Raw genomic sequence first — 25,902 nt, 5'->3', positions numbered from 1 at the left:
TTGACAATGCCCTCCTCTTTTGCTCGTAGAGTTCCCTTACAGTATCTATAAAAGGTGGTGACATTCTTGTTTTTTGACCTCTAGTCCTTGCCATATTTCCAAGAGGTGCTGGTGGAATCCCAGTGTATCTCACCTCACATTCCCTCATCCCATGTCATTCTTGCTTTCTAATCGTTCACTTTTGTTAATAGTTACAGGTCTCTAATGGTTTTCTATTTTATTTTTCAGTTAGTTTGGTAAGTTACAGATTTTTAGGAAATTGGCTTGTTTCACATAAGTTTTTGTATTCAGGGTCATAAAGCTTTATATTGTATTCTTTATTAATGTTTAAATCTTTACTTTTAGTTTTATCTTCCTAACATAGTTTTCCTCTTTTTCTTCCTAACATAGTTTATTTGTACTTTTTCTTTTTTTCTTGTCCATTTCACTGGTCTTTGCAACTAATCAACTGTTGGCAAGGGATACTCTCAAGACCTTTTGTATACCTTTCACCTAAATTCACCAGTTTTTAACATTTGCCACATTGAATGTATCATTTTTCCCCTCTCCCAACACACACACAAACACACACCAACACGCGCCCAAAAACCACTTTTTTTCTGAACTATGTGATGTAAGTTGCATTACAGCCTGCTTTTTACCCTAATTGTTAGTGTATTTTTCCTAAGGACAAGGATATTCTCTTACAAAATTATAGTATATTATCATATTTAGGAAATTAACATAAATACATTACTTTAATCTACAGTCCCTATTCCAGTTTTTACAACTGTCCGTGTAATGTTCTTCTGACAATTTTGTTTCTTCAGTATAAGATTATGTTGCATTTAACTGCCATAGCTCTTTAGTCTTCTGTAAAATGAAGCAGTTCCTCAGTCTTTAATGACATAGACATATTTAAAGAATACTGGGCAGTTACTTTATAGAATGTTTCTCAATTTGGATTTTTCTGGTGTTTCCCCGTGATTAGATTCATATTATTCATCCTTACCCACAATATCATGTAACATCTTGTGCCAGAAGGTAAAGTTGTACTCAAAGGATGAAATCTTGTTGAAAAGACACAAGTCAGCCTGAAGGAGTTCCCTTTATCCAATTAAATTAGGATAAATTATTATAATTCATTGACTAAAAGAGGAATTCATATTATCTATATTCTAAACAAGCAAGCAAATGGGGGAAAAGTAGTTCTTCCTTTCTGTAGAATTTTTTTAATGAATTCATACTCTTTAAATTCTTAATACTTTTTTGGGGTTTATTATATTCATTTTTAACATTTTAAATTGGCCATTGAGTTCATTTTGTTTTCAGATTTTTATTTTCACTCTAAGCTTTTTAAACTGCAAATTTCCTTTTTGGCTTCTTGTTTTGGATTGTTGCACGACACAAATTCTTATATGGAGTTAATTTCATTATCTTTTAGTTCTAAGGGTTTTCTAATTCTCATGCTGATATATTTGATTCACTTGTCATTTAGAAACAGGTATAATTTCTTTCAAAAGAACAGGTATTATAAATTAAAATTGTATTGCATTGTGTTTAGAGATTATAGCCTATGCGATAACAATTACGTTTGTCAAGATATATGTTATATTGTGGGTAAATGATTAATTTACCTAAGTCTTCCACATATTTTAGAAGAATGTATTTTTCAGGTAATTCATACAGATTTCTGTGTGTGTCCCATAGGTCAGACATTTTAATGGTGGTATTCAAATCTGCTTTATCTTTACTAATTTTGTGTCTATTTCATCTATCAATTATTGAGACATATATTCACGTATCTTACTGTGGTTATATATTTGTCAAGTTTTTCTTGTGTTCTTTTATTCTTGGTTACTAAAAATATATGGATTATATTTCTACTAAGTGAACTTTACTCGTATTACCTTTTAGCCTAAGAGTCCATTTTGCTTATTACTCTTGGCATCCACCACCTTTTCCCAATATTATGATGTCAAGTTTAATTCCAGCTGCACACTTTTTCATATCCTTGTAGTCATGTGAGGCTTCCGTTAAATTTTATTCCTCTATTGGTTATTTGTTCAAATTTTTATTTGCACACATGTGTATATTTTCTCGTCTTATTTACTTCAGTAGGAACTAGGTAGAAGTATGGGTTTATTGGAGTATGGAAACTGTAGATACTGGTGTTCCAGTTACTATCTTTTTGAGTGAAAATAAAATACGTATGTATGTCTGACTGTCGAATATCTGATCTCTTTTGTAGCTTGCTGGTTTTTTATATGAACTATTTAGTCATATAAAAATAATGTGCCATAATTATGAAAATATGATACCATTTTCTTTTCTTCTTTCCTCCTTTATTCCTTTTTTTCTCCCTCCTTCCCTCCCTTTTGTGGTAGCTGAAGGTAACTGAACTGCTATTGTGTGAGAATCACTGCCATTGCTGCTTCTGTTACTATTTTTTTTTCAATTTCTAAAGTCCCACTCAGCTCAGAACACAGTGTTAAGCACAAAGTTATAGTAATAGACAATTGTAAAACATGTATTTGATAATTCTATATAGAATGTCATAATGTATTTCTTAAAGGGTACGAGTTTTTATATCATTCAGAAAATTAAAGTTCATAATAAGAGGCAACTATTTGAGAGATCAGTTATGACTTTGGTTATCAAGTAATTTAATTTGAATTTGGAATTATTATTTTAAAAATGAAATTATTTTTCATTGGATTCAAAGGTATTTCAGAAAGTTACTAGTAAAAATTTTTATGTCTGGTTACCAAGCGTACTACTTCTTAGATAACACTATTTGTGAACATGTAATTATCTACTTGTAAGGTAGCAACTATAATATAGTACTTAGTAGTTTGAAAGTATATATTTAATTGTACTCTTTTCTTCCAAATTATTAGTTGTTATTAGTGAAACAAAAATGCACTACACCCATTTTTGGCTTGGTCTATTTTAAATGCTTCTGGCAAGCAACACAGTTATTTTACGATGGGAGTTTTGCTCTATATTTCCCAAAATAACTTGGAATAAGTCTTCAGAAGTTGTAGTTATTTAGTAACCACAGTTTCTCCCCCTTTTTTTCCCTTTGTAAATTCTTACCCTGGAACTTTTTGCATGTGGAGGAAAAGGGTTGGAGATTGAAGCATTTTTACAGCCTTTAGAATCCATTAACTTAAACTCCTCAGAATTTATTCACATACATTCTTTGAAGTGCTTACTACTTGTATTTGTCACTCAAACACCTCTGTCTCCATACTCAAAAATCATCACTTCATAAATAATGATCTCCCATCCTCACATAGCAAGTAACCTATTGTGGGGTAGTGGCATCACCTAGTCACCAACATCACCATCACTAAGATTTATTAAAGATTTACTGTGTGTTGGGCAGCATTTTGAATACTTTATGTATTAGCTCATCTAATTCTCAAAAGTCAGCTGGATGATAAATGGTAGAGACTGGATGGGACCCAGCCGGTCTTGGCTACAAAGCCTGCAAGCTTAACTAATTACTATACTGAATTCCTCTTACACAGTAGTAACAGTTTTCTTCTTCCTTGGGAAGTGAATGTGTCATGCTCCTGCCCTATTCTGTTTTTCATAGCTTAATCATTATTTTGAACACTTTTCACTCATATAAAAATCCATTTTTGTTAAACAATTTTCTTATTCCGCTGGCCCTTAACCTGGTGTAGTATAAGGAAACCATTTGTCTTCCTTCTCCCTTCATGTGTATCAGATTTTAATAAATTTATGTCAACAGTATTTTCAGTTTTCTTGAAGTCCAGAGTTCACCTGTTTATCTATATTTTCATAAATAACGTCTGTTTAATGTTAACAGACAAAAGAATAGAAAATAAAAATAGATTTTATAAGTTGTTCTTTTCGTTACCACTGGATTGAAAGATCTTCTTAAAATATCTGTGGTTCCAAAAATATTTACCTTGCTAGTAAAGAATTTAGACTTCTATGTCTTAAGCAAATTAAATTTGTTTAGATTTGTGTTGGAATGCAGAGTTGTGCTACCAAACACACCTACATATTGTATTTTCCTCCTTTATTATTATAGTCACCTTCCTAGAGCTGGCTCCAGCCAGTCTATCTGCAGCGATTATATTGTACTCCAACCTGGCAAGATCTGTTTGTATGTAAAAGTCTGAATTTTTCTTCACGCAGTCAGTATAAACATTTAAGTGCTATTGAATTTGTTGTGGCTTTTTCTAGTTTAAAATTTTTCATTTTATATATATATATATATATATATATTTTTTTTTTTTTTGGTAAATGTCTGTATTTCTAATCCCAGTGCATTTATAGATGATCAAAAGTTCAAAAAGTTCTAGTACTAATACTAAAACATTACTCTAATTTGTTCTTTGTCAACCAGCCGCATGTTTAATGAATCAGTGAAGGGTTATTCATGTCACATTATTTTAGCAACCTATTCTTGATAGTAATTGTTGTTGAATGAGTCCTACATTTAATATTTACTTTACAGTAGCTGTCTACACTTCTGATGTCTTTCCAGTTTATTAATATGAAGTATCTTTTGAGTAAAAAAGAGGGTGAAGCCACTTACTGGTTGGCTTTTAAATTTATCTTTACTGTCTATTTTATGAATGTCTTTCATTAATATTGTGGGGGCCTGCTGAAATTCACACCTACAGCTAATTAATACTAGCAAGAAGTTTGTTCAGCTTTTAATTAGAATTAGGGATGTGTTCCAATACACTGAATATTTTTAAGATTATGTTTTCAATAGCTTCTGGCAATGGCCTTTAGGATAGTCTTAAGACTTAGAATTATTTATTTCCTTTTGCACCATGTCTTATCTTACAAAGAAGACAAGACATTAATTGCCATTGGTAATTAGTCTAACTTCCTATTGGCCAGAAATAATGTATCCCTTTACCTCATTTCTCCTACAAAGTAAATAATTCACTTGGTAATATGGGATTGGTTGTTTTTAATCTCTTGTCAAAGATGTAATTGCTATTTTCTACAGTTTGTTTGCTAATTATGCCCATTTCATATATGGTAATTCAGCACTGATCTCTGCTTCCTGTATGACTGTTGTTACTAATATTACTGTTATCTTTTAAGATACAGAATTAATACAGTGAAAACTACATTGGGCTAAAGTCAGAACTTAGTGTTCTGATATAGTTGAGAAGGGACAGTGAAAATAGGCAGTAGGTTTCAGTAATTTTAAGAATCCTCTATCCCTTAAAATTATTTTTGCTTTTCAGGAATGTAGGTTTAGTTCTGATCAGATGATGAGTAAACATCTTCTGAGGCATTCTTTTTCTTTGCTTTCTTTTTCTTTTTTTTTTTTTTTTAACAACTTTCAACCCCATTGATTTTTTTTTTTTTTAAAGTTTGAAGTAGATAGTTGGTATCCATCTCTGTTACTTAATCAAGGTGTACTATACATTGTCTTTAGTGTGATTAAAGTACATTTTTAAAAATGCTACTTAAAAGCAAAACAACTTTCTAATATGTCACTTAGATAGATAATATTGTACATTGCATAGGGAACCTGTGAGAATTATGTAAATGAGTGATAGACTCTTCTTGGAGGCATATCCTAAAAAATATCTACAAAGATGTTGGGCGATTGTGCCAACAGATTACCTTTTTTCTGTTCCACTGCCTATTCCAAAATTCATTTTAGCAACTACCATAGAAGTTTTTACCTAAAGGATAATCAGTTTTATGCTACATTAAACAAATAATAGCAACAGTATTTTCTCATATTTTATAGATAGAAGTAAACAAGTTGAGATAGTTTATAATTAGTGTGTTTTTGTACTGGTTGGTACGATATTTAAACTCAGTATTTTCATGACTTTTCGGTGGAACACATTTCTGCATAGGTACTTATGTGAGTCAAAGAGCTAGTTCATTAGCCTCTTCATTTCCTCAGTGCATTTTAAAGCTCATTTTTATTGATGTATTTGTAATTTCATCTTTTAGATTCAAGGGGTACATGTGCAGATTTTGTTACCTGGGTATATTGGATAATGTTGAGGTTTGGGGAATGATGGATTTTGACACCCTTGTACTCAGTAGGTTTTCAACTCTTACCTCCCTCCTTCTCTTTCCCCTCTAGTAGTTCCCAGTGCCTATGATTGCCGTCTTTGTGTGTCTGAGGATCCATTGTTAGCTCCCACTTATAAGAAAGAACATGTGGTGTTTCGCTTTCTGTTCCTACATTAATTTGCTGAGGATAATGGCCTTCAGCTATATCCATGTTGCTGCAAAGGACATGATTTTATTCTTCTTTATGGCTGTTTAGTATCCCATGGTATATGTTTTATAAGTATATATGTACCACATTTTCTTTATTTAATCCACCGTTGATGGACACCTAGGTTGATTCCATGTCTTTGCTATTGTGAATAGTGCTTAAACTTATTTTTAAAACTACTTTTTCTGTGAGTTTCGGGAGGCTCTAAACAATAGATGCCTTTTGAAGACAAGGTTAGGGTAGATCACGTTAAAATTTTATTTATCTGAGAGTTAATAGTTGAAAGTTTTAATTTTGGAAAATAGAAGGGGGGCTAATTCAGTAATATTTTCATGTATTAAAAATTAATTTAGTGGTATTACATATTAAAAACTAGAATCAAACTGTTCTTATGTCCTCACCTTTTTAACAATTCCAATTTAGCATTGTTTTACAAAATACTGCTTTTCCCACTGTTTATGGATATAGTAAAAATGTTGCAGTAATTTCTGACACTAACATTTACTTCCCCTTGAATTCTAGAGCTTAATCATGAATTGTTGTTGTTGCAAAATGGTTGTAACAAATATTTAATAGTAAATCTGTGTAAAATGCTTTAGCAAAGTGCTGACTCATAAAAGCTCTGGATATATGTACACTCTTTTCTTGTTTTGAGATGGAGTTTCACTCTTGCTGCCTAGGCTGGAGTGCAATGACACAATCTTGGCTCGCTGCAACCTCTGCCTCCCAGGTTGAAGTGATTCTCTTGGCTCAGCCTCTTGATTAGCTGAGATTACAGGCACCCACCACCATGCTCGGCTAATTTTTGTATTTTAGTAGAGACGGGTTTCATTATGTTGGTCAGGATGGTCTCGGACTCCTGACCTCAGTCGATCCACCCGTCTCAGCCTTCCAAAGGACTGGGATTACAGGCGTGAGCCACTGTGCCTGGTTGTTAATTCTTTTCTAATACATGTAGAGTCGTCAAAGTATAGGAAGCAAAACTCTTGAGATAATTTCACTGCATTGCCTATAAACAGGCAGGACTGAACCTTAGTCATAGTTTTGGTTATTTCTGAATTAATAAAAGTTACTACCAAGAATTATTACATTCAGTGGTATGCTGATAAAAGGTTTAGCAATCAGCTTTCAGGAGGGGACACAAGTCAATGATTTATAGCATTTACATACCTCCACCATGGTTGCTTTCAGTCAGCATGCCATCATTGCATATGGCATTGGGAAGAAATGAGCAGTAGTGTGACATTACATAGTATTTCTACCATACAGACATAAACTACCTCAAGAACATAGGTAATTGTGAAAATAGAGTAAAATAATTAGGAACTGATGAGTTTTGTGTATTTATTATTTTATTTTTAATGTAATTTATTTCATTGTAGAGTTATATATTCTAGTTTTTTAACAATGGCTTCCAAAATTCCCGAAAATTTAATACCTGGCTCTTGGGAGCCAGTATAAGCAGACTGTAGCAGACCTCCCCTCCAAAAGTATAAATTAGAGATTCCTAGTCCATGATCTATGAATGAGTTCCTAGGGAAGTGCATAAAGCCTGAAAGTTTTTCTGAGGAGAAGTATTGGTGTAGTACCTAATGTTTGTCTGCCACTATAACTTAAGGATTTGGCAAATAGACAAAGATCAGCTCATGCAGGGCCTAGTAGGTCATAGTAAGAATTTTAGTCTTGAAAGCATTAAAAAGACATTGAAACTAGGAAGTGGTCCAGTAAAGTTGCTACTTTTTTTAAGAAAAATTATTACTCTACCTGCCGAGTAGTGTAATTACTACTAGTAATTCACTACTACTAGTAATATATGAGGGGGTCATCAGCAGTGCATGGAAGAGATGTGCAAGTGGTAATGGTGATTGGAAAAGAGTGGAGGTAGTGGAAAGATAATCTTTCACCACATACCAACTGAGCATTTATTATGTGTCATGTGCTACTATGGGTTTCATTTGAATTATTTTTAATTATTTCCTCCTATTTTCTTATAGGGGATTCTTAAAATAATTAAGATGTGTAGTTCTAGTCTTTTTATTAATTAGATTAATTGCAAAGATCACTGATAGATCCACTTTTGTTTTATATAGTAATAGTGACAACTAGCGTTAAGCATATTGTGAATATGATGAAAGACAAAGGCCCAGGAACGAAAGATTGAAGAGACTTTATAACTGTCCTGGAATGGATCGTACACTGGAAGGATTTTTAAAATGCTATGAAAGACATTATTAGTATAGTAGGCAAAAGTGGAACATGGTCTGTGGAACATGGTCTATAGATTAAAGTTCTGTGTTGGTTTTAAATTTCCTGAATGAGATCACCATACTGTGATTACATAAGAGAACAGTATTGCACTTAGGAAATACACTCAAGTGTGTATTAAAGATCAGTAGAACATAATATATGTAACTCCTTTGAAAGAATTCATAAGTGTTTATACATGGACATATGCGTAGAGAATGTTAAAAATTAATGTGATAGGTCTGGATAAAGGGCAAACAGGAATTTTCTGTGTTATTCTTGTTACTTTTCTACAAATCTGAAATACTTTCAGAATAAAAAATTTAAAAACCAAAGGTGTATTGCTTCATACATTGCATGAAGCTCTTTACGTGAATGCACATTCGGTCATTCCACTCTAAGCTCTGGGATATTTTAATACTGCAATTTCTATTTTAGAGATGGGTAAACTAAGGCTTTAAAAAGTTAGGTAACTCACTTAAATACATATTTTGAGAAAGTGGCAAAGTGTATTTCTTTTACTGCCATGACCGTTAAATCCTTACACAAAATATAAATACATCTTTTAAGAAATTTAGGAAAATGACTTTATTTTATTTTATTTTGTTTTGTTTTGTTTTGTTTTTGAGACAAAGTCTCACTGTGTTGCCCAGGTTGGAGTGCAGTGACCTGATCTCAACTCACTGCAACCTCCACCTCCTGGGCTCAGACGATTCTCCTGCCTCAGCCTCCTGAGTAGCTGGGATTACAGGCGCATACCACCACGCCAGCTAATTTTTTATATTCTTAGTAGAGATGGCGTTTCATCATGTTGGCCACGCTGGTCTCAAATTCCTGATCTCAAGTGATCCGCCTGCCTCGGCCTCCCAAAGTGCTGGGATTACAGGTGTGAGCCACTGCCCCCAGCCAAAAATGACTTTAAAGAGTTAAATTTCTATTACTACCAACCCCCTGCCTCTTTCCTGGAACTAATTTCTGATATATTCCTCCGGAAATTTTGTGTGCAATGGGAGTGTATATATGTGTGTATTCTTTAAAATGGGAGTATAATAAGCATCCTGTTTATAATGTGTATTTTTTTATTCCATCTTAATCTCTTTAGTGAGTGACTTTGTGAAGACTTTATTTAAAATATTAAAAATTATTCATTAAAAAGTAATAGCTTTTTATCACCTCAGTTTGTATTTATGAGCTACATTAGATGCATTTGATACATGTATATTAATTTTTGGTATTTGGCTTTTGTCAGGTGGTTTTGGAATGTATGCTTAAAAAAGACCTCATTTATAATAAGGTCACTCCAACATTTCACCACTGGAAGATTGATGACAAGAAGTTTGGTCTTACATTTCAAAGTCCTGCTGATGCTAGGGCTTTTGATAGAGGTATCCGAAGAGCTATAGAGGATATTTCTCAAGGTAAGCATTCTTGACTATTTTCTTAATTTATTTATCAGTTATATACAGTAGAGGTTATCTTTCTTAAGGTTGACCAAAAGTAGTTTTCACACTTTAACCATGTCAGCTTTTGTGATATGCGACCTGGCTTTGAAACCTCACAATAGATGAAGAGAAAATAATAGACTCCTTAACCTGATTTGTATTTGTCACATCATAGTCTATGTCAATTGCATGTACTATCTTGAATAGTCCATCAACAGCTGACTTCAGAGAATTCAAATGTTTTAAAATAAGAGCTTGAAGGAAGGGGGACTAGAAATGTACAGCTGTGAGAATCCCAGTTGGTATTCTACTTGTGTATGTATGACACCAGTCACATCCTTCTTTTGGGTAATTATATAGAACTTGTAATATTCAAATGTATGTAGACTCTAGTTATTCCACGACAAAAGTCTTTACTTTATTGATTTCATTATTGAGGATTGGCAGAGACTTCCAAATCTCATCTATTCCTTTGTTATCTTTCCAGTCTATTAAAATGTTAACTCAAAAGCATACAGGTTTTGAAGGGAAGAGTATGTTTTTTTATTTAAGACTGAGTTATTCTAGCTTAAAAATCACATTAAAACCCATTTCTTCCCATAAAGGTAGAAATATCTAAGACTTGATTTTTTTTTTCTAATTAGGAAGGAAAATTATTTCAATTTAACTTTCTGTATAAAGTAACTGAAAGTGTGCTAGACTACATTATGATTTGTGTATTTTGAAGATGTCATTTTAGTAAGAAAATCTGAAAACATAAACTGTGAGATCAGTCACAGGCAAAAACATGGAAATACGTTGTACAAATCTGTTTTGATAGTGCATGAAACTGTAGTTAAGTAATTTATTTAGTAGCTGCTTTAAAAGATTGAAATTTGGTAAATGAGTAATTTTTTATTCTGAGCCAGAAAAAATTACTATGAAGTAATAGTACCCATTTTGTATTTATTGTAAGACCCCATAAATTCTCCCTAGATCAGTGTTCTTAACCTTGGCTACACATTACAATCACCTGGGAAGCTTTTGAAGCTTAAAATGACTTAGTCTCCACTCCAGACCAGTTGAATCTATCTGGGGAATGGAGTCGAGTCATCCCTTATTTTTCACAAACTCCAAGTAAGTTCAAATATAGTGAGGAATTGTTCTCTAGTCAAGTAATTGTAATTTGAATTTGAAGAAAAAAAATAAGAAACTTAAAAAAAAAAAAATACATGATACCCTGTGCCTCATTCCACAGAGATTCTGATATATTTTGGTTTGACGCCATACTCTGGCATCAGTGTATTTTTTGACAATTCCTCAGTTGATTCTAACCTTTAGCAAGGTTTGAAGAACCAGTGCTTTAAAGAGAAAAATATTATCCATGGCTGCTGGAATTTATATGATTTAAAGTTTTGAATTACTTTTAAGCTTATGCTCAGGTACCATAACAGTTTACCTCTTTTCACTAGGATCAAATAGATTGAGTTTAATGTTTTAAAAAATGATTGATAAGGAGTAACTTACAAACTCCTAAGTAGAGTAGACTATAGTACTTAGTCTGCCTTGTTATTTTTGAACATTAAAAAACATTAGCTAGCATTATTATCAGCTGTTATATAGACTTTCAACAATCTCAAATTGCTTTTACTTGACCTTCTGTGACAAAAAGATAAAATATGCTGCTCTTTCAAAAGGGCACATTTCTCCTTATCTCATGCCTACTCCATGCTAAGCTGTGCCTCTCAAGGGTAGCATGAATTAAGAATACTAGGACAAATCCTTTCTTATTAATTTATTGAAACTAAAGGTACCCTTAACAGCATGAAAATTTGTACAGAGACATTGATGCACAAAAGTCAGTAACAACAATTGGCCTTTAACTATCAATAGTGGATTAAAACTCATTTGTTTTCCATCTTAGCTAAAGCAACTAAAATCCTGGTTATGGGTACTAAATACTGTTTCCTGGGTCAAAGCATTTAGAAAAATTGAATAAATCACATCTTAGCATTTCCAGAGCAGTGTAATTATAATCTGCCTAGTAATTGGCAGTATTTGGGAGAAACTAGGGGCAGGGGGTGCTAGAGATAGTATACTTTCAGAGAAAGCATCTCGTTAGTTAAGCAACTGGAAATTTTCCTATAGAAGAAGGAAATACTTAAGATTGTTCTCCATTATTCTAACGGGCAAATATAAGTGGCCAGTATCTTAATTGCCGGGCAGTCCAGAAAGATCTCTGATTAGTCTTCTAAAGTATTATAATGACATAATCAATTAGTCATTAATACTGGACTCTAAGACAAAAATTCTATGCTTAATTAACCTTATCTGTTTTCTTAGGATGCCCTGAATCAAAAAATGAAGCTGAAGGGGCAGATGACTTACAAGTAAGTAACGGCTTGGAAGGAATTTGTAAACATAAAGGATGGGGAAGAAATCACTAGCCTTATTAAATAAACTTATCAATTGCTAAGAATATTTCTTTTTTTTTTTTTTTTTTGAGACGGAGTCTGGCTCTGTCACCCAGGCTGGAGTGCAGTGGAGTGGCCGGATCTCACTCACTGCAAGCTCCGCCTCCCGGGTTTACGCCATTCTTCTGCCTCAGCCTCCGGAGTAGCTGGGACTACAGGCACCCGCCACCTCGCCCGGCTAGTTTTTTGTATTTTTTAGTAGAGACGGGGTTTCACCATGTTAGCCAGGATGGTCTCGATCTCCTGACCTCGTGATCTGCCCGTCTCGGCCTCCCAAAGTGCTAGGATTACAGGCTTGAGCCACCGTGCCCAGCCTGCTAAGAATATTTCTAAGACACTGTATTTGTCAGATTTCTCCAGAAAAAAATAACCAATACAGGTTGAGCATCCCTCACCTGAAAATTTAAAATCTGAATGTTCCAAAATCTGAAACCTTTTTTCTTTTTGAGACAAGGTCTTGCTATGTTGCTCAGGCTGGTCTCGAACTCCTGGGCTGAAGCGATCCACCCACCTCCCCACAATGCTGGAATTATAGGCCTGAGCCACCATGCCCGGCCCCAAAATCCAAAACTTTTTGAGTATAGACATGACACCTCAAGTAGAAAAAATTTACACTTAACCTCATTTAATGAATCACACTAAAAATGCAGTCAGAATTTTGTCATGCCTGAAATTATTTTAAATCATGTATAAAATTACCTTCAGCCTGTGTATTATAAGGTGTATAAATATAAATAAATTTAATCTGTAAAGTTGGGTGCTATCCTTAAGATGTCTTATTATGCACATACAAATATTCTGAAATTTGAAACAGTTATGGTTCCAAGCATTTCAGATAAGAGATATCAATCTTTATATAGAAAGTAAAGTTTCTTTTCTTTTTTTTTTTTAAGGAAGTGGTTCATAAGATTGTGGGCTGGGTTGGCAGAATGGGCAGGCATGCTGGAAATTGGCACAAGTTGATGTTGCAGTCATGAGAAGGCTGACTTCTGTTCTCTTCAGAGGACCTCAATCTTTTTTCTTATGCCTTTCAACTAATTGCTTGAGGTCACCCACATTATGGAGGATGCCTAACTGCCATATTATAAGGACATTCAAGCAACACTATGTAGATATTCATGTGGTAAGGAACTGAAGCCTTCAGACAATAGCCATATTAGTGAGCCACCTTGGAAGCAGGTTATTCAGCTCCAAGCAAGCCTTAAGATGACCAGTTGTGCCATGTTTTCACTGCAACATTATGAGGAACCCTGAACCAAAACCATCTAGTTAAGCTGCTCTTGAATTCCTGCTCAACCGGAACTGTGAAATAATAAATGTTGGTTATTTTAAGCCACTAAATTTGGGAATGATTTTTGACTGATACAGATTCTGGAGACCTGAAAATGGAGTGCTGCTGCAACGAATACTAAAACATGGGAATGACTTTGGACTCAGGATTCAGACAGTAAATAAAAGCTGGAAGGTCTTTGAGGCGAGTTTTAGTAAAGTTCCGAGGAGACTGTTACTGGAAGCTTGAAGGTCTTTGGATAGAGCGTCAGTGAGGGCTTAAATGAAAATGAAGAAAATCATATTGGAAAATGGAAGAAAGGGAATGTTTGTTTAGTATCTGAAAGCTTAGCAACAACGTCACCTGGCAGTAATGTGGGAAACAGAAAATATACCCTGTGTACTGGGTGGTTAAGCTAAGGAGTTTTCAAGCAAAAGGTTGAAGCTTTTTGTCTGATTTCTTCTTACTACTTATGGTAAACAGTAAATGAGAGAAGTAAGCTAAGGAAGGACTCTTAAACAAGAACCCAGGACTTCGCTGGTTTTGAAAATTCTCAGTTTCTCAATATGTCAAACGGCTAAGATTAAGAAATGTCTTCTGGGAGAAAATAAAACCTAATTTCTGTGAGAAAAAAAAAAGAAATGGCTTCTAAGCAAAGATCAAATCCAGGGCCTTCTCAGAAAAGCATTGTCTAAGGATGTGAGTGTAAATTCCTTTGTTAAGACCTCAGGAGGATTTAAGATGAACCTCAGAGAATCTTTCAATCAAAGTAATAGGTCCTATAAGAAGTATAAGTGTATGTCACATAGCGGAAGTTAAAGGTTGAGAAGAGTTTTTCTTATTTATGAGTGTGCTTTTTATCTAGTGGAGTGGACCTCTATAAGATTCACAAAGTTTTTTGACGCATTATATTGGCAGAAATACCACCTTTGATTGAAGAGGGGCCCTTTGAATCCCCAAAATTCTACTTGCAGGAAGCAAGTTGAAAACACTATACAGATGCAAACTTGGCCCACCTTTCAATGAAAATAGAAGGAAATTAGAACCAAGATCTCAAAGGCCAGAGCCAAGAGTTACGAAAATCTATTCCCAGGTCCTAAGTTCCACTCTAGGAACTTCCAACGTTGCCACCTTGATTTCAGAATTACGTGCACCGATATCTATGTTGTTCCTCTCATTTTTTCCACTTTTGAACAAGAAAGTGACATGGCAGTTATCCTCTGCCTGTCCTACCATTGTCTTTTGGGTATGTGTTGGGCAGATAATTTGTATCTTTAGTTCCAGATCATCAGATTGAGAGAAGCGATATATATTCAAGGAGCAACATTTAAGGAACTGCATTTACCCAGGGAGTTTCATCTGTACCTCCACCTGTTTAGAAGACAGCATCCTAGCTTTGAAGATGTTGCTGTCATGGGAGGGTAGAATGTATTTTGAATATGAGAAAAATATAAATAATTGGTGTTCAAAGAGCAGTGAATTATGGTCGTTTTAAAATATGGAAACATTATTTTATACTCCTTTCTTCACTGGAGTCTAATTCCCTTCTTCCTGAGTATAGGCTGTTCCTAGGGACTCACTTCTACCAAACGGAATATGTTGAAAATGAAGTGTGACTTCTGAGGGTAGATGATAAGAAAGTTTCTGGCTTCCGTCTTGCTTTCTCTCTTGTATGACTCTGGGAGAAGCAAGCTACTATGCATGAGGACACTGAAGGAAATGTATGAAGAGATCCATGTGAGGAATTGAGGTCATCTGCCAACAACCAGCAAGGAACTGGAGCCTTCTAGCAACAACCACGTGAAGTGAATCATCCTGAAAGCAAGTCCTTCAGCTACAAACAAGCCTTCAGATAATTACAACCACTGCCAATCTCTTGACTAGAACTTCATGGGGACTGTGAGCCAGAATCACCCAGCTAAATTGGTCCCACATTTCTGACTTACAGAAACTATGAGATAATAAATATTTGTGTTTGAAGCTGCTAAGTTTTGTGGTAATTTTTAATGCATCTATAGGTAAAGAATGCACAAGCAGAAAGGGAACTTTAACTTTTTCTTAAGATCATTAAAATGATAGCTAATTTTTTCAGAGTTACAACTGCAAAGAAAACTCTTAAATTTACTTTAGTACTATTTATTTCATTTATGATGTTCCAAAGGTTTAGAAGGTCATTCTTCTTTTGGAATGTATAGGAAGTTGCAGTGTGTTATGATTTATCTAGCTACTTTATTAGGAATAAAATACATGTTAAGTTTCATAATTCATCTTATATGGGCTTGACATAAATAAATGTTTTGAATACAGATTATGGTTTAAGGTAGTGTTAATATCAGGTTTACTTCATTGACAATTGTTTACAAAGACAATATAGTTTAAAAGAATAACGCATTGTCTAATTTTTTAGCACAATAAAAGTAATGATAATGTTATTTTTAAATAGATGTTTTGAAGGCATTAAATGCCAGAGTGGAAATCCTCTCTCTTTTGAATGTTCATTAATTAATTCAACAAATATTTGAGTACCTATTTTTGTGCCAATAACTTTGCTAGACGTTTCCTTCATAAGCTATTGGACAACTTTCTGCTTTCAACAGTTAATGTCTTCATCAATTACCATAAGTCAACAGAAAGAAATTTACCTTTCTATTTCATATCTGTCTTTGGAAGGTTTTGTAACAGATTGTCATTTGAATTTGAAATCCTATCTTGCTCATCTTTTATTCCTGATGTGTAGTATAGTGCTAATCACATACATAGTTGGCACTCAAGAAAAGTTTTGAGGAAAAATCTTAAAAATTAAGATTTTTAAAAACCTAATCAATAAGAAGGTATGACTGTTCTTTTCATTTGGTTTCTTTCTTTGACTATTTTAATGAGGCAAATGAGAGCTTTTGGTTTTCTGTTTGTTTAGAGACAAGATCTTACTCTGTTGCCCAGGCTGGAGTGCAGTGGCATGATCTCAGCTCACTGCAGCCTTTGTTTCCTGGGTTCACGTGGTCCTCCCACGTCAGCTTCCCGAGTAGCTGGACTATAGGCACGTACCACCACTCCCAGCTAATTTTTGTATCTATTTGGTAGAGACAGTTTTGCCATGTTGCCCAGGCTGGTCTCAAACTCCTGGGCTCAAGTGATCCACCCACTTGGTCTCTCAAAGTGTTGGGATTCTGGCATGAGTCACTGTGCCTGGTCTAGGTTTTCGTTGTTGTTTAATGCTAGCTTATGCCTTGTTTTAAGATCATTTTTAGTGCTGACAGAGTTGTCAGTTACAACATTTACAGCTCTTATTGTTCAGATATGCTGGATTGAGAACAAAACCCACAAAACTTACCTCACAACAGGCTTGAGGTTAAAAGAGGAAAAGATCTTAGATATGCTTTGGGGCAGAAGAAAGATGAGATTTGATTGATATGAAGTAAAACATTATCATGTTTTCTCGTTTGGCCATTGAGAAGTACATGACTAACTTAATCTTTTTTAGAAGTAAGTAATGTCATTTCTGAGCCAAAATGATTAGAAGGCTATGATTTATGTTTGTCTGATTTTGCTTTAGGCAAGGGATATGAATTGTTCATGTAATGATTTTCAAAGGTGGTAATATTTTAATAAGGCTCTATATCTGAAAACTAAGTGGATTGGCTTTATTTAGGTAGTACAGAGTATTTAATGGTACTGCAGGCTATCACAATCCTTTAGTAAGTGCTGCCTTAACAATTTTCAGAAAGCCCTGATGTGTCTTAGATTGAATTTTATTTATTACCCAATAAGAGAGCAAAAAAATTCTCTGTATAACTTTTTGCATAATGTTTTGTTATTTAAAATTTTATTGACTCTTAGACTAATATATGCATATTTTGAAAACTATAAGGACAAAATTAGGAATCATTCATTCCTACCCAAAAATAATTACTGTTCATATTTGGATATTTCTGCTTAGGCTTTTCTTTCTTCTGACATCTTGTATACAATGCATACTTCCTTTTAAAAGCACCATTGGGATCATACTTCTAAAATGCAGTCAGCTTAAAATCTCTTGGCCATTTTCATTGTGTCAGTCTTAACTTCAGAGTCTTTGATCTTAGCCATTCCATTATGTAGCTATACTACAGTTTAATCATTCACGTCATCGAATATTTCCCACAGCCTTTTACATACATTTTAATTTATGTCTTTGAGTGTGACGTTAAGATAAAAATCCTAGAAATACATTTGTCATTTAAAGGGTTGAAGATTTGTGTGTTAGCAGGATGTGTATAACTACTCCTTATTAACCCAAAAGTAGATCTACAGACAGTAAACAATCTCTGCAAACCTAATATCACATTAAGCCAAACTAACTCTTCATTAGAAAGGTAGTTTAGTTCTTCTGTTGAATAAGCCAGGTTACAGGACTTGTTTTCCTTTACTACTATTGCCGGACAGTGTGTCTTGCTGCATTTTTCATATTCCTTGTATATTATTTCATCAAAGATGGCTGTGTTCAGGTAGCTTAAAGAAAATGCTATATGCTGTTAATGTTTCCAGTCAAAGCTCATAGACAAATAGAAAACTAAAAATTCAAGGGCTGGTTTGTTCTTACCCTTGAGCTAATCAAACTAAAGAAATCTAATGAACAGAATAGGAGACAGTTGTGGCCAAATTTAAAATGAATTGAAACTGGAAACACTACACCACAATGTTAATAATGGTTTTTTTGGGCTTGTGGAAGTAGAGTAATTTTTTTCCTTTTTTTCTATGCTTCCTAAGCTAGCATAATTTGAGCATACAATTTTAAATACCTAAAGAATTGCTATGGTAGCATGTTTAACACATGTAATGCCAAGATATAAGGGCTCTTTACCAAAGAAAAATTTTAAACCACTTCTGTCATTTAAAAAACCAATGATATAATTGTTATAAAACTTACTTTAGTAGGATATGAGCCAGCCACACATTTTGCAAACCTGTAATTTGTGATTTACAATTACAAGAATGATGTTCTTGAGCAGTATGTTGACTGTGATATCCCTTTTTTTCTGCATTTGATTTATTTATTGGGAATCATACATTAACAAGGGTTTGCAAAACAGCACTAAATTTTCTCTGAGAGCCAGCACTAGAATATGGGGCGCAAAGGGAGGAGAGAAGCAAACTTTGTTTTTGTTTTTTCTGCAGCTGTCATCTGGCCTTATGTTCTGCTCAAGAGCTACAGCTGGAATTATTTTATTGCTTTACTCTGTATCCTTTTGCCTCTACACACAAAATTGCTATAGAAGTCTTTGAAAAATAAAAAGTTAGGCAATCACTTATCAACCATAAGAGAATAATTCTTATACCAGCAACTGAGAGAAAAACAGCTTTTTATTGTGCACTATTGGCATGGTTACTTTGTAGACATTACACATTAGCCTGTGCCACCATACAATACTAAAAGCATGGAATGTGAGTATATATAACTGCTATAGATGTTATTTTTTTTAAACTAGAGATCATGCCAGTGTATTTACAGTCTTTGTGCCTATCATCTATTAAACTTTTTGCTCTTGTGGAAGATTTTTGGGATTTCCCACCACCTAATTTTATCTTATGTTCATGTTTCCATAGTAATTGTCACTTTTCAGGGGTTATAACCCAGTAAAAAAAAAATAGAAGTTTGTCTAAGTCTGAACACTTTATGCTTAATCATATCCAAATTAAGAAAATGTTTTGGTTGTTACTACAGGTTGAGCATCCCTAATCCACAATTCAGAATCCTCCAAAATTCAGATTTTCTTAAGCACTGATATGTGGCTCAAAATAATGCTCAGATTTTGAATTTTTTTATTAGGGTAGGTATATTATATTGTATTATACACATTTATACTTAGGTTGAACATCCCTAATATAAAAATTAGGTAAGCGATAAGACCCAGTGTGGGCAGAGATGTAAGGAAATGGTTCCTCTGTCTTATACAATTAAGGGGTTTTTAGTTGATAACATAAGTTTGCCAAAGGGTAGCTTGGTAATGTAATTGAATATGTGTATATACTTTATTCAACAATTCCATTTATAGGAACTAATACTAAAGAACTAATACAGGTACACCAAGATATATGTAAAAAGAAGTACATTACAATGCATATAACAGAAATTTGGAAATATAAATGCCCATAATTAGAGTATTAGCTAAGTAATATATGACATATGCAATACTGGACTTCTCTGCAGCAGTTGCGAAGTGTAACGTGTATACTGATATGGGGAAGGTCCATGGAATGTTAAGGAGTGAAGAAAAGGAGCCCTGTATGGATAGACTAATATAAATGGGATCAAATTATACATAGCATGTAAACACATATACATGCATTAGGAAATTTAGGAAGATATATGTCAAATAATAATAGTGGCTATTTGACAGGGATAGGATTATGGAAATAATTTTTATTGTTTTTATAACTTGAACTTTGAATAACAGTTATTCAGAGATGTTTTTTGCCTGGTGTGATAGCTCATGCCCGTAATCCCAGCAGTTTGGGAGGATGAGATGGAAAGATTGCTTGAGCCTAGGAGTTCAAGACCAGCCTGAGCAACACAGTGAGACTCTGTCTCTACCAAAAGCAAAAAATTAGCCACGTATGGTGGAGTGCACCTGTAGTTCCAGCTACTCGGGAGGCTGAGGTGAGAGGATCATTTGAGCCTGGAAAGTCAAGGTTACAGTGAGCTGTGATCGTGCAACTGCATTCCACCCTGGGCAACAGAGCAAGACCCTGTCTAGCTAACTAGCTAGAGTGTTTAGATTTATTATTGCTTAAGGAGCTCTTTTTATACACTTTTTTTCTGTTATATCACATTTATTCCTGAGGTATCAATGTGATCTGATTATTGGATATTCGCATGTCACAGATTATAGAATTCTCATTGTGCGCCAGGCATATAGTTCTATGCTTCAGGGATAAAACTTAGGCAGAGTCCCTCCTTACAGGTTGTCCTAGTTGGTTCTAGCTGCTACAGCAAAATCCCTTGACTGGGTAGCTTATAAACAAAAGTAATTTGTCACCATTCTTGAGTCTGGGAAGTCCACTCTCAAGGCACAGACTGCCTGATGAGGGCCCACTTTCGGGTTCATAAGTGGTACTTTTTGGCTATATTCTCACATGGTGGAAAGAACAGGACAGCACTCTGGAATCTCTTTTATAAGGACACTAATCACATTCATGAGGGCTCTACCTTCCTAATTGAATCATAGCCCCACCTCCTAATACCATCACATTGGTAATTAGATTTCCACATATGAATTTTGCGGAGGACACAAACATTCAGAATGTAGCACTGGTTCATGGGAAAAATATAAATAAAATAGTACTCAGAATATACAGTGATAGATACATGTAATTTTAAGGTAATTCAAAGGAGGGAGTGAATAACTTGTGAGTGAATCAACAAAGACTTTTTAATGAGTTTGTGGCGGAGGTTAAGCATAAAACAGTTTTTTAGTGGAAAATTTGAAGCATGTCATTGTTGGGCAGAGGAAGCGACTTGTACCAGAAAATCAGAAGTAGGAAACATCAGATGCTAACAGAAAGAAACAGGTACATCAATATTTGTAAAACAAAGAAATGAGGATGAAAACCAGTAGGAACAAGTCATATTAAGAAAGCATATTGACTCTTTAAGTAACAGACTGTGTATTCATTTATTCTTTTGTTCTTTCTTGGAGTTTCTTATTCACATAAGGAAAGCCACTATGTAATTTTTAATAAGATGGATCCATTATAATAGGAATTAAATGACAGATATACATGTAAGAGTGAACAGTATGACAGCACCTTGTCTTGGTAAGAATATGGAGCACTCATTGTGGATATATGAATTGTTTAAACCACCTTCGAAAATCATTTTCCTTATGAGAACTGGAGCATATGTATATCCTGTGACCCAGCATTTCTATTCTTGGATATCTTCTAGAGAAACTCTTGGGCATATATAACATAAGGCCTATACACTATTATTCCTAGCAATGTTTATTGAAATAGCCAAAAATTAGAACCGCCCAAACATCCATAGGCAGAGAATAGATGAATAAATTGTAGTGTTCTTATCCAGACTCTGCCACCTAGTAACTTTTATTTTAGGCAAGTTGCTTAATCCCTTTGAATTTTAGTCTCTTCATATGGAGTAGGTTGATAATGCTGTGTACCTCAAAAGATGATTGTGAGGATTGAGTTAACCTATGTAAAGTACTTGAGACTGTCTGATACATAGAAAATGCTCAATATATTTCAGCTATCATTGGTACACAGAGGTAACATGACTGATTATTGCTGCACATGTCAATGTGAATGAATTTCACTGAAAAAAATTGAGCAAAAAAGTTTCAGAATGTCCCACGATATCAGTCAGTTCAAAAGCATCTATAACTAATATTGTTAAGGGATATTTGTGTGGTAAAACTGTAAAGAAGATAAGAAAATGAAAAACAATATGACTTCAAGATAGGATTTATCTGCTGAGGGTCCAAGTGGTACAGGTGGGGGTGCTAAGATGGAGAAACACAAAGGAGTAATTAGTTGTATTGGTTATGTTCACTGAAGTTGGGTGACAAATGTACACGTTCTATTATTATTTATTTGGTTATGTATATAGTACTTTATACATATAAAATAACTCCTTAGAGAACCCATGAGTCCCCTGGTTGTAGCCTTAACTCCCCAGAACTATATTAATAGTTTGGTGTGTAATAGTTTTTGGTATTTTAAAAGTAAAAATATAAATACATCAATTCATCTTTCTATCAGTTAGACAAATGGGATCATGCCATATTGACTGTTCTGTACCTGGCTTTTTTCATTTAACAATAGCTTGGGAATACTGAAAATATCATTTTAATCGCTGCACAGAATTCTATCATATATTATAATTTTTAACCAGTTCCCTGCTGGTAGAGCCGTAAAATATTTTGATTCTTGTTTTCTTTGTTTTTGTTAAAAAATAGTGCTACTGTGATTGTGTGTGTGTGTGTGTGTGTGTGTGTGTGTGTGTATCTGTATATGTAGTCAATCTCTCGAAGTAGAAATGCTGGGTCAAAAGTATGGATTTTTCTTTTTTCCAGTGGCATTGTCAAATTGCACTCTCACCAACAGTGCAAAAAAAGTATTTCTATTTCTCCAAACCCTTGCCAACATTGAGTGTTACTATGTATTTTTTACATCTTACCTAGTGTATAAAAATGGCATTATACTTTCATGTGTCTTTAATGGTCAGTATGTTTTCATGTACTTACTGTCCATTTCTCTTTCATAGGAAAACAAAATTGGGCTTTATCTTGTGAGTCTCATGTTTCCTAGGGAGAGAGGGCCCATTTCTATGTACTGTGTAAATTATGTACCTTGCAAAAGAGTTCCTTAGTGAATACTTATTCTCCTCCCTGTCCTCTCCAGTATGTGCCCAGTCTTCCAACAAAGCTTTGGTAATTGGAAACCTTAAGGGGTTTTGAACAGAAAAACCAATTAGATTTGCCTGAAGAATAATGGGACAAAGGCTGGAAACAAGGAAATCAGTTAGAAACCTACTGAAATAAGACAGGCAAAAAAAAGATAATGAGGGCTTTGCATTAAGACAGTGAATAGTGGGTATTGAGAAGAGGAAATGGATTTGAAAGATATTCAGAAGATTACCTTGTTTAGAAAATTATTTTATTGACATAAAGACATATTCTGCATGAATTCAGAAGGATTTGGGCAAAGGTATAGTATGTCTCTCAGTTAATTATTTCAGATGAAGAGGGAAAATGTATTTAAGCTAAAAAGTGATTTCATTGGTACAGTATATTTGTATTATACTTTTAAATATTATGATTTATCAGGCACAGTGGCCTGTACCCATCTGTAGTATCAGCTACTAGGGAGGACCAGTTGAGACCAGGAGTTTGAGGCCATCCTGGACAACATAGTAAGACCCTGTCTCTTGAAAAAGAAAGGCAAAACAGGATTAGAATTGATGCTAAAGCTGTCTCATTCTAGCAATAATATTAATTCATAAACAAATTGAAAAAAAGATCAGTCTCATTGAGTTACCCCTCCAATAAAGTTTTAAATAATAACAATTTAAAATATAAAATGATTATATATCAGAAGTAAGGGAGAAAGTATTCAGTACCTTGATTTTAAAATTATATAAAAGTAAGCTTACAAAATTGGAAAATCATACTCTCAAGGAGTATTAACCTTCATTTTATTTCCTTCTAACTTTTTATCTTTTTATGACTGTGATAATACTGTAAATAAAATTTTATATACTGAGTTTGTAACACTAAACATTTCCTACATTGTATATTACATTATTCTCAAACCTGATTTCAAATGATAACACCATATTTCACTTTATGGGCATATCATAATTTGCTTCACCATTCTCTTATTATGGCATGGTTAAGTTGTTTCTTTTTAGTATTAAAAATAGTTCTCTATCTAGAGGAAAAGAAGTTATACTAAAAAGATACTTGCACACGCATGTTTGTAGCAGCATAATTTGCAATTACAAAATACGGAACCAGCCCAAATGCCCATCAGTCAATGAGTGGATAAAGAAAATGTGGGTATACACACACACACACACACACACACACACACACACAATGGAATACTACTCAACCATAAAAAGAAAAGAAATAATGGCATTTGCAGCAACCTGGATGGAATTGGAAACTATTATTTGAAGTAAAGCAACTCAGGAGTAGAAAACCAAACGTTATAGGTTCTCACTCATTCTCACTCATATGTGGGAGCTAATCTATGAGGACACAAAGGCATAAAAATGATACGTTGGACTTTGGGGACTCGGAAAAGAGTGGGGGTGGTGAGGGATAAAAGACTACACATTGGGTACAGTGCACACTGTTCAGGTGATGGGTCCACCAAAATCTCAGAAATCACCACTAAGGAACTTATTCATGTAACCAAACACCACCTGTTCTCCAAAAAAGCTAGTGAAATAAAAAAAAAAACTTTAAAACAACAACAAATAATAATTCTGAGAAAAATACTTTGTGCCTAAAGCTTTTTCCATTTTAGTACTCTTTTCTTTGCCGGATTCAAGAAGTGATCAAAATGTGTGAATGTTTTAAAAGCTTTTCGTACAGTTTATTAAAATTGCTTTCCAGAAAGAGTTGTTCCAGATTTTATTTTACTTCTTTGTGTGTAGAATTAGCAATGAATGAGTACGCCTGTTTTCCTTATCACCACTTTTTAAAAAACTTGTAAATTTAATATGCATTGAAACTTTTAACTTACTGAAAGAGATAATTAGGTAGTAGGAAGATACTTTTTTTCTAGTTTAGGATTCTCTAAAATGTTAATTAGACTCTTACAATTCATGAATAATATATACTTCATTGTAGATTGTATACTTTGCATTTTCAAACAGTCTTTTGTTTGCCATGTCAGCCACTTGAATGATGGTTTGGTTATTTTATTCGCTGAGACCCGTTTAGGTGTGTATCTATAAATTCATTGTGCAATATGAACTATTCCTAGTTAATAGGTTAATTCCAGGTACATTGGTAAACATTTAAAAATCATTTGTTACTTAAATATTACACACAATTTAATGAAGCAACAAACCCTTGTTATATTTTGTTTAAAAAAGTATTATTTAAAAAGTATTATTTAAAGTAAAATGTGTTAATGTTTAATTTACAGGATATAAATAGAATAACCCAGCTCATTACAGCAAGACACTAAGTTTGTTCATATGCAGATTTGTTTAAGTCAGCTTTATTTTAATTTATAATTTTAACATGATTTCTCAGTTATAATTTAGTAAAAGATAACCTAATTCAAAAAAAGTCTCAATTAAAAGCAATATCTTATAATTCACTGATACTACTCCTAAAACTTACACTTGTTTATAGTTTTCAATCTCCTGAGGATCCCAACCCTGAGATTGTTTAGGCAGCTATTCAATTTGTAATAAAAAGAAATTGTGCACCTGTAATCCCAGCACTTTGGGAGACCGAGGCGGGTGGATAACTTGAAGTCAGGAGTTTGAGACCAGCCTGGCCAACATCGTGAAACCCTGTTGCTACTTAAAAAAAAAAAAAAAATTAGCCTGGTGTGGCGGCGGGTGCCTGTAATCTCAGCTACTCAAGAGGCTGAGGCAGAGAACTGCTTGAACCTGAGAGGCGGAGGTTGCAGTGAGCCAAGATTGCATCACTGCACTCCAGCCTGAGCAACAAGAGCAAGACTCCGTTTCAAAAGAAAAATAAAAAAAGAAATTGTGATTTAGAGAAGTTAAAGTAAGACAAGATT

The 25,902-nt window shown here is 34.1% G+C and overlaps 1 protein-coding gene across 1 annotated transcript in view; it reads left to right on the top strand.

The window, feature by feature from the left end:
- SPRED1 (sprouty related EVH1 domain containing 1) overlaps positions 1–25,902 on the top strand; it is a 106,247-nt gene that overhangs the window by 60,647 nt on the left and 19,698 nt on the right. The window contains exons 3-4 of the mRNA XM_033190624.1: positions 9,723–9,891; positions 12,238–12,284. Coding sequence (XP_033046515.1) covers positions 9,723–9,891; positions 12,238–12,284 — 216 coding nt within the window. The remainder of the gene's footprint in view (positions 1–9,722; positions 9,892–12,237; positions 12,285–25,902) is intronic.

Source organism: Trachypithecus francoisi, unplaced genomic scaffold, assembly GCF_009764315.1.
Source record: "Trachypithecus francoisi isolate TF-2019V2 unplaced genomic scaffold, Tfra_2.0 Lachesis_group3, whole genome shotgun sequence".
Lineage (NCBI taxonomy): Eukaryota > Metazoa > Chordata > Mammalia > Primates > Cercopithecidae > Trachypithecus > Trachypithecus francoisi.
This window is presented reverse-complemented; position numbering and strand designations above follow the sequence as displayed.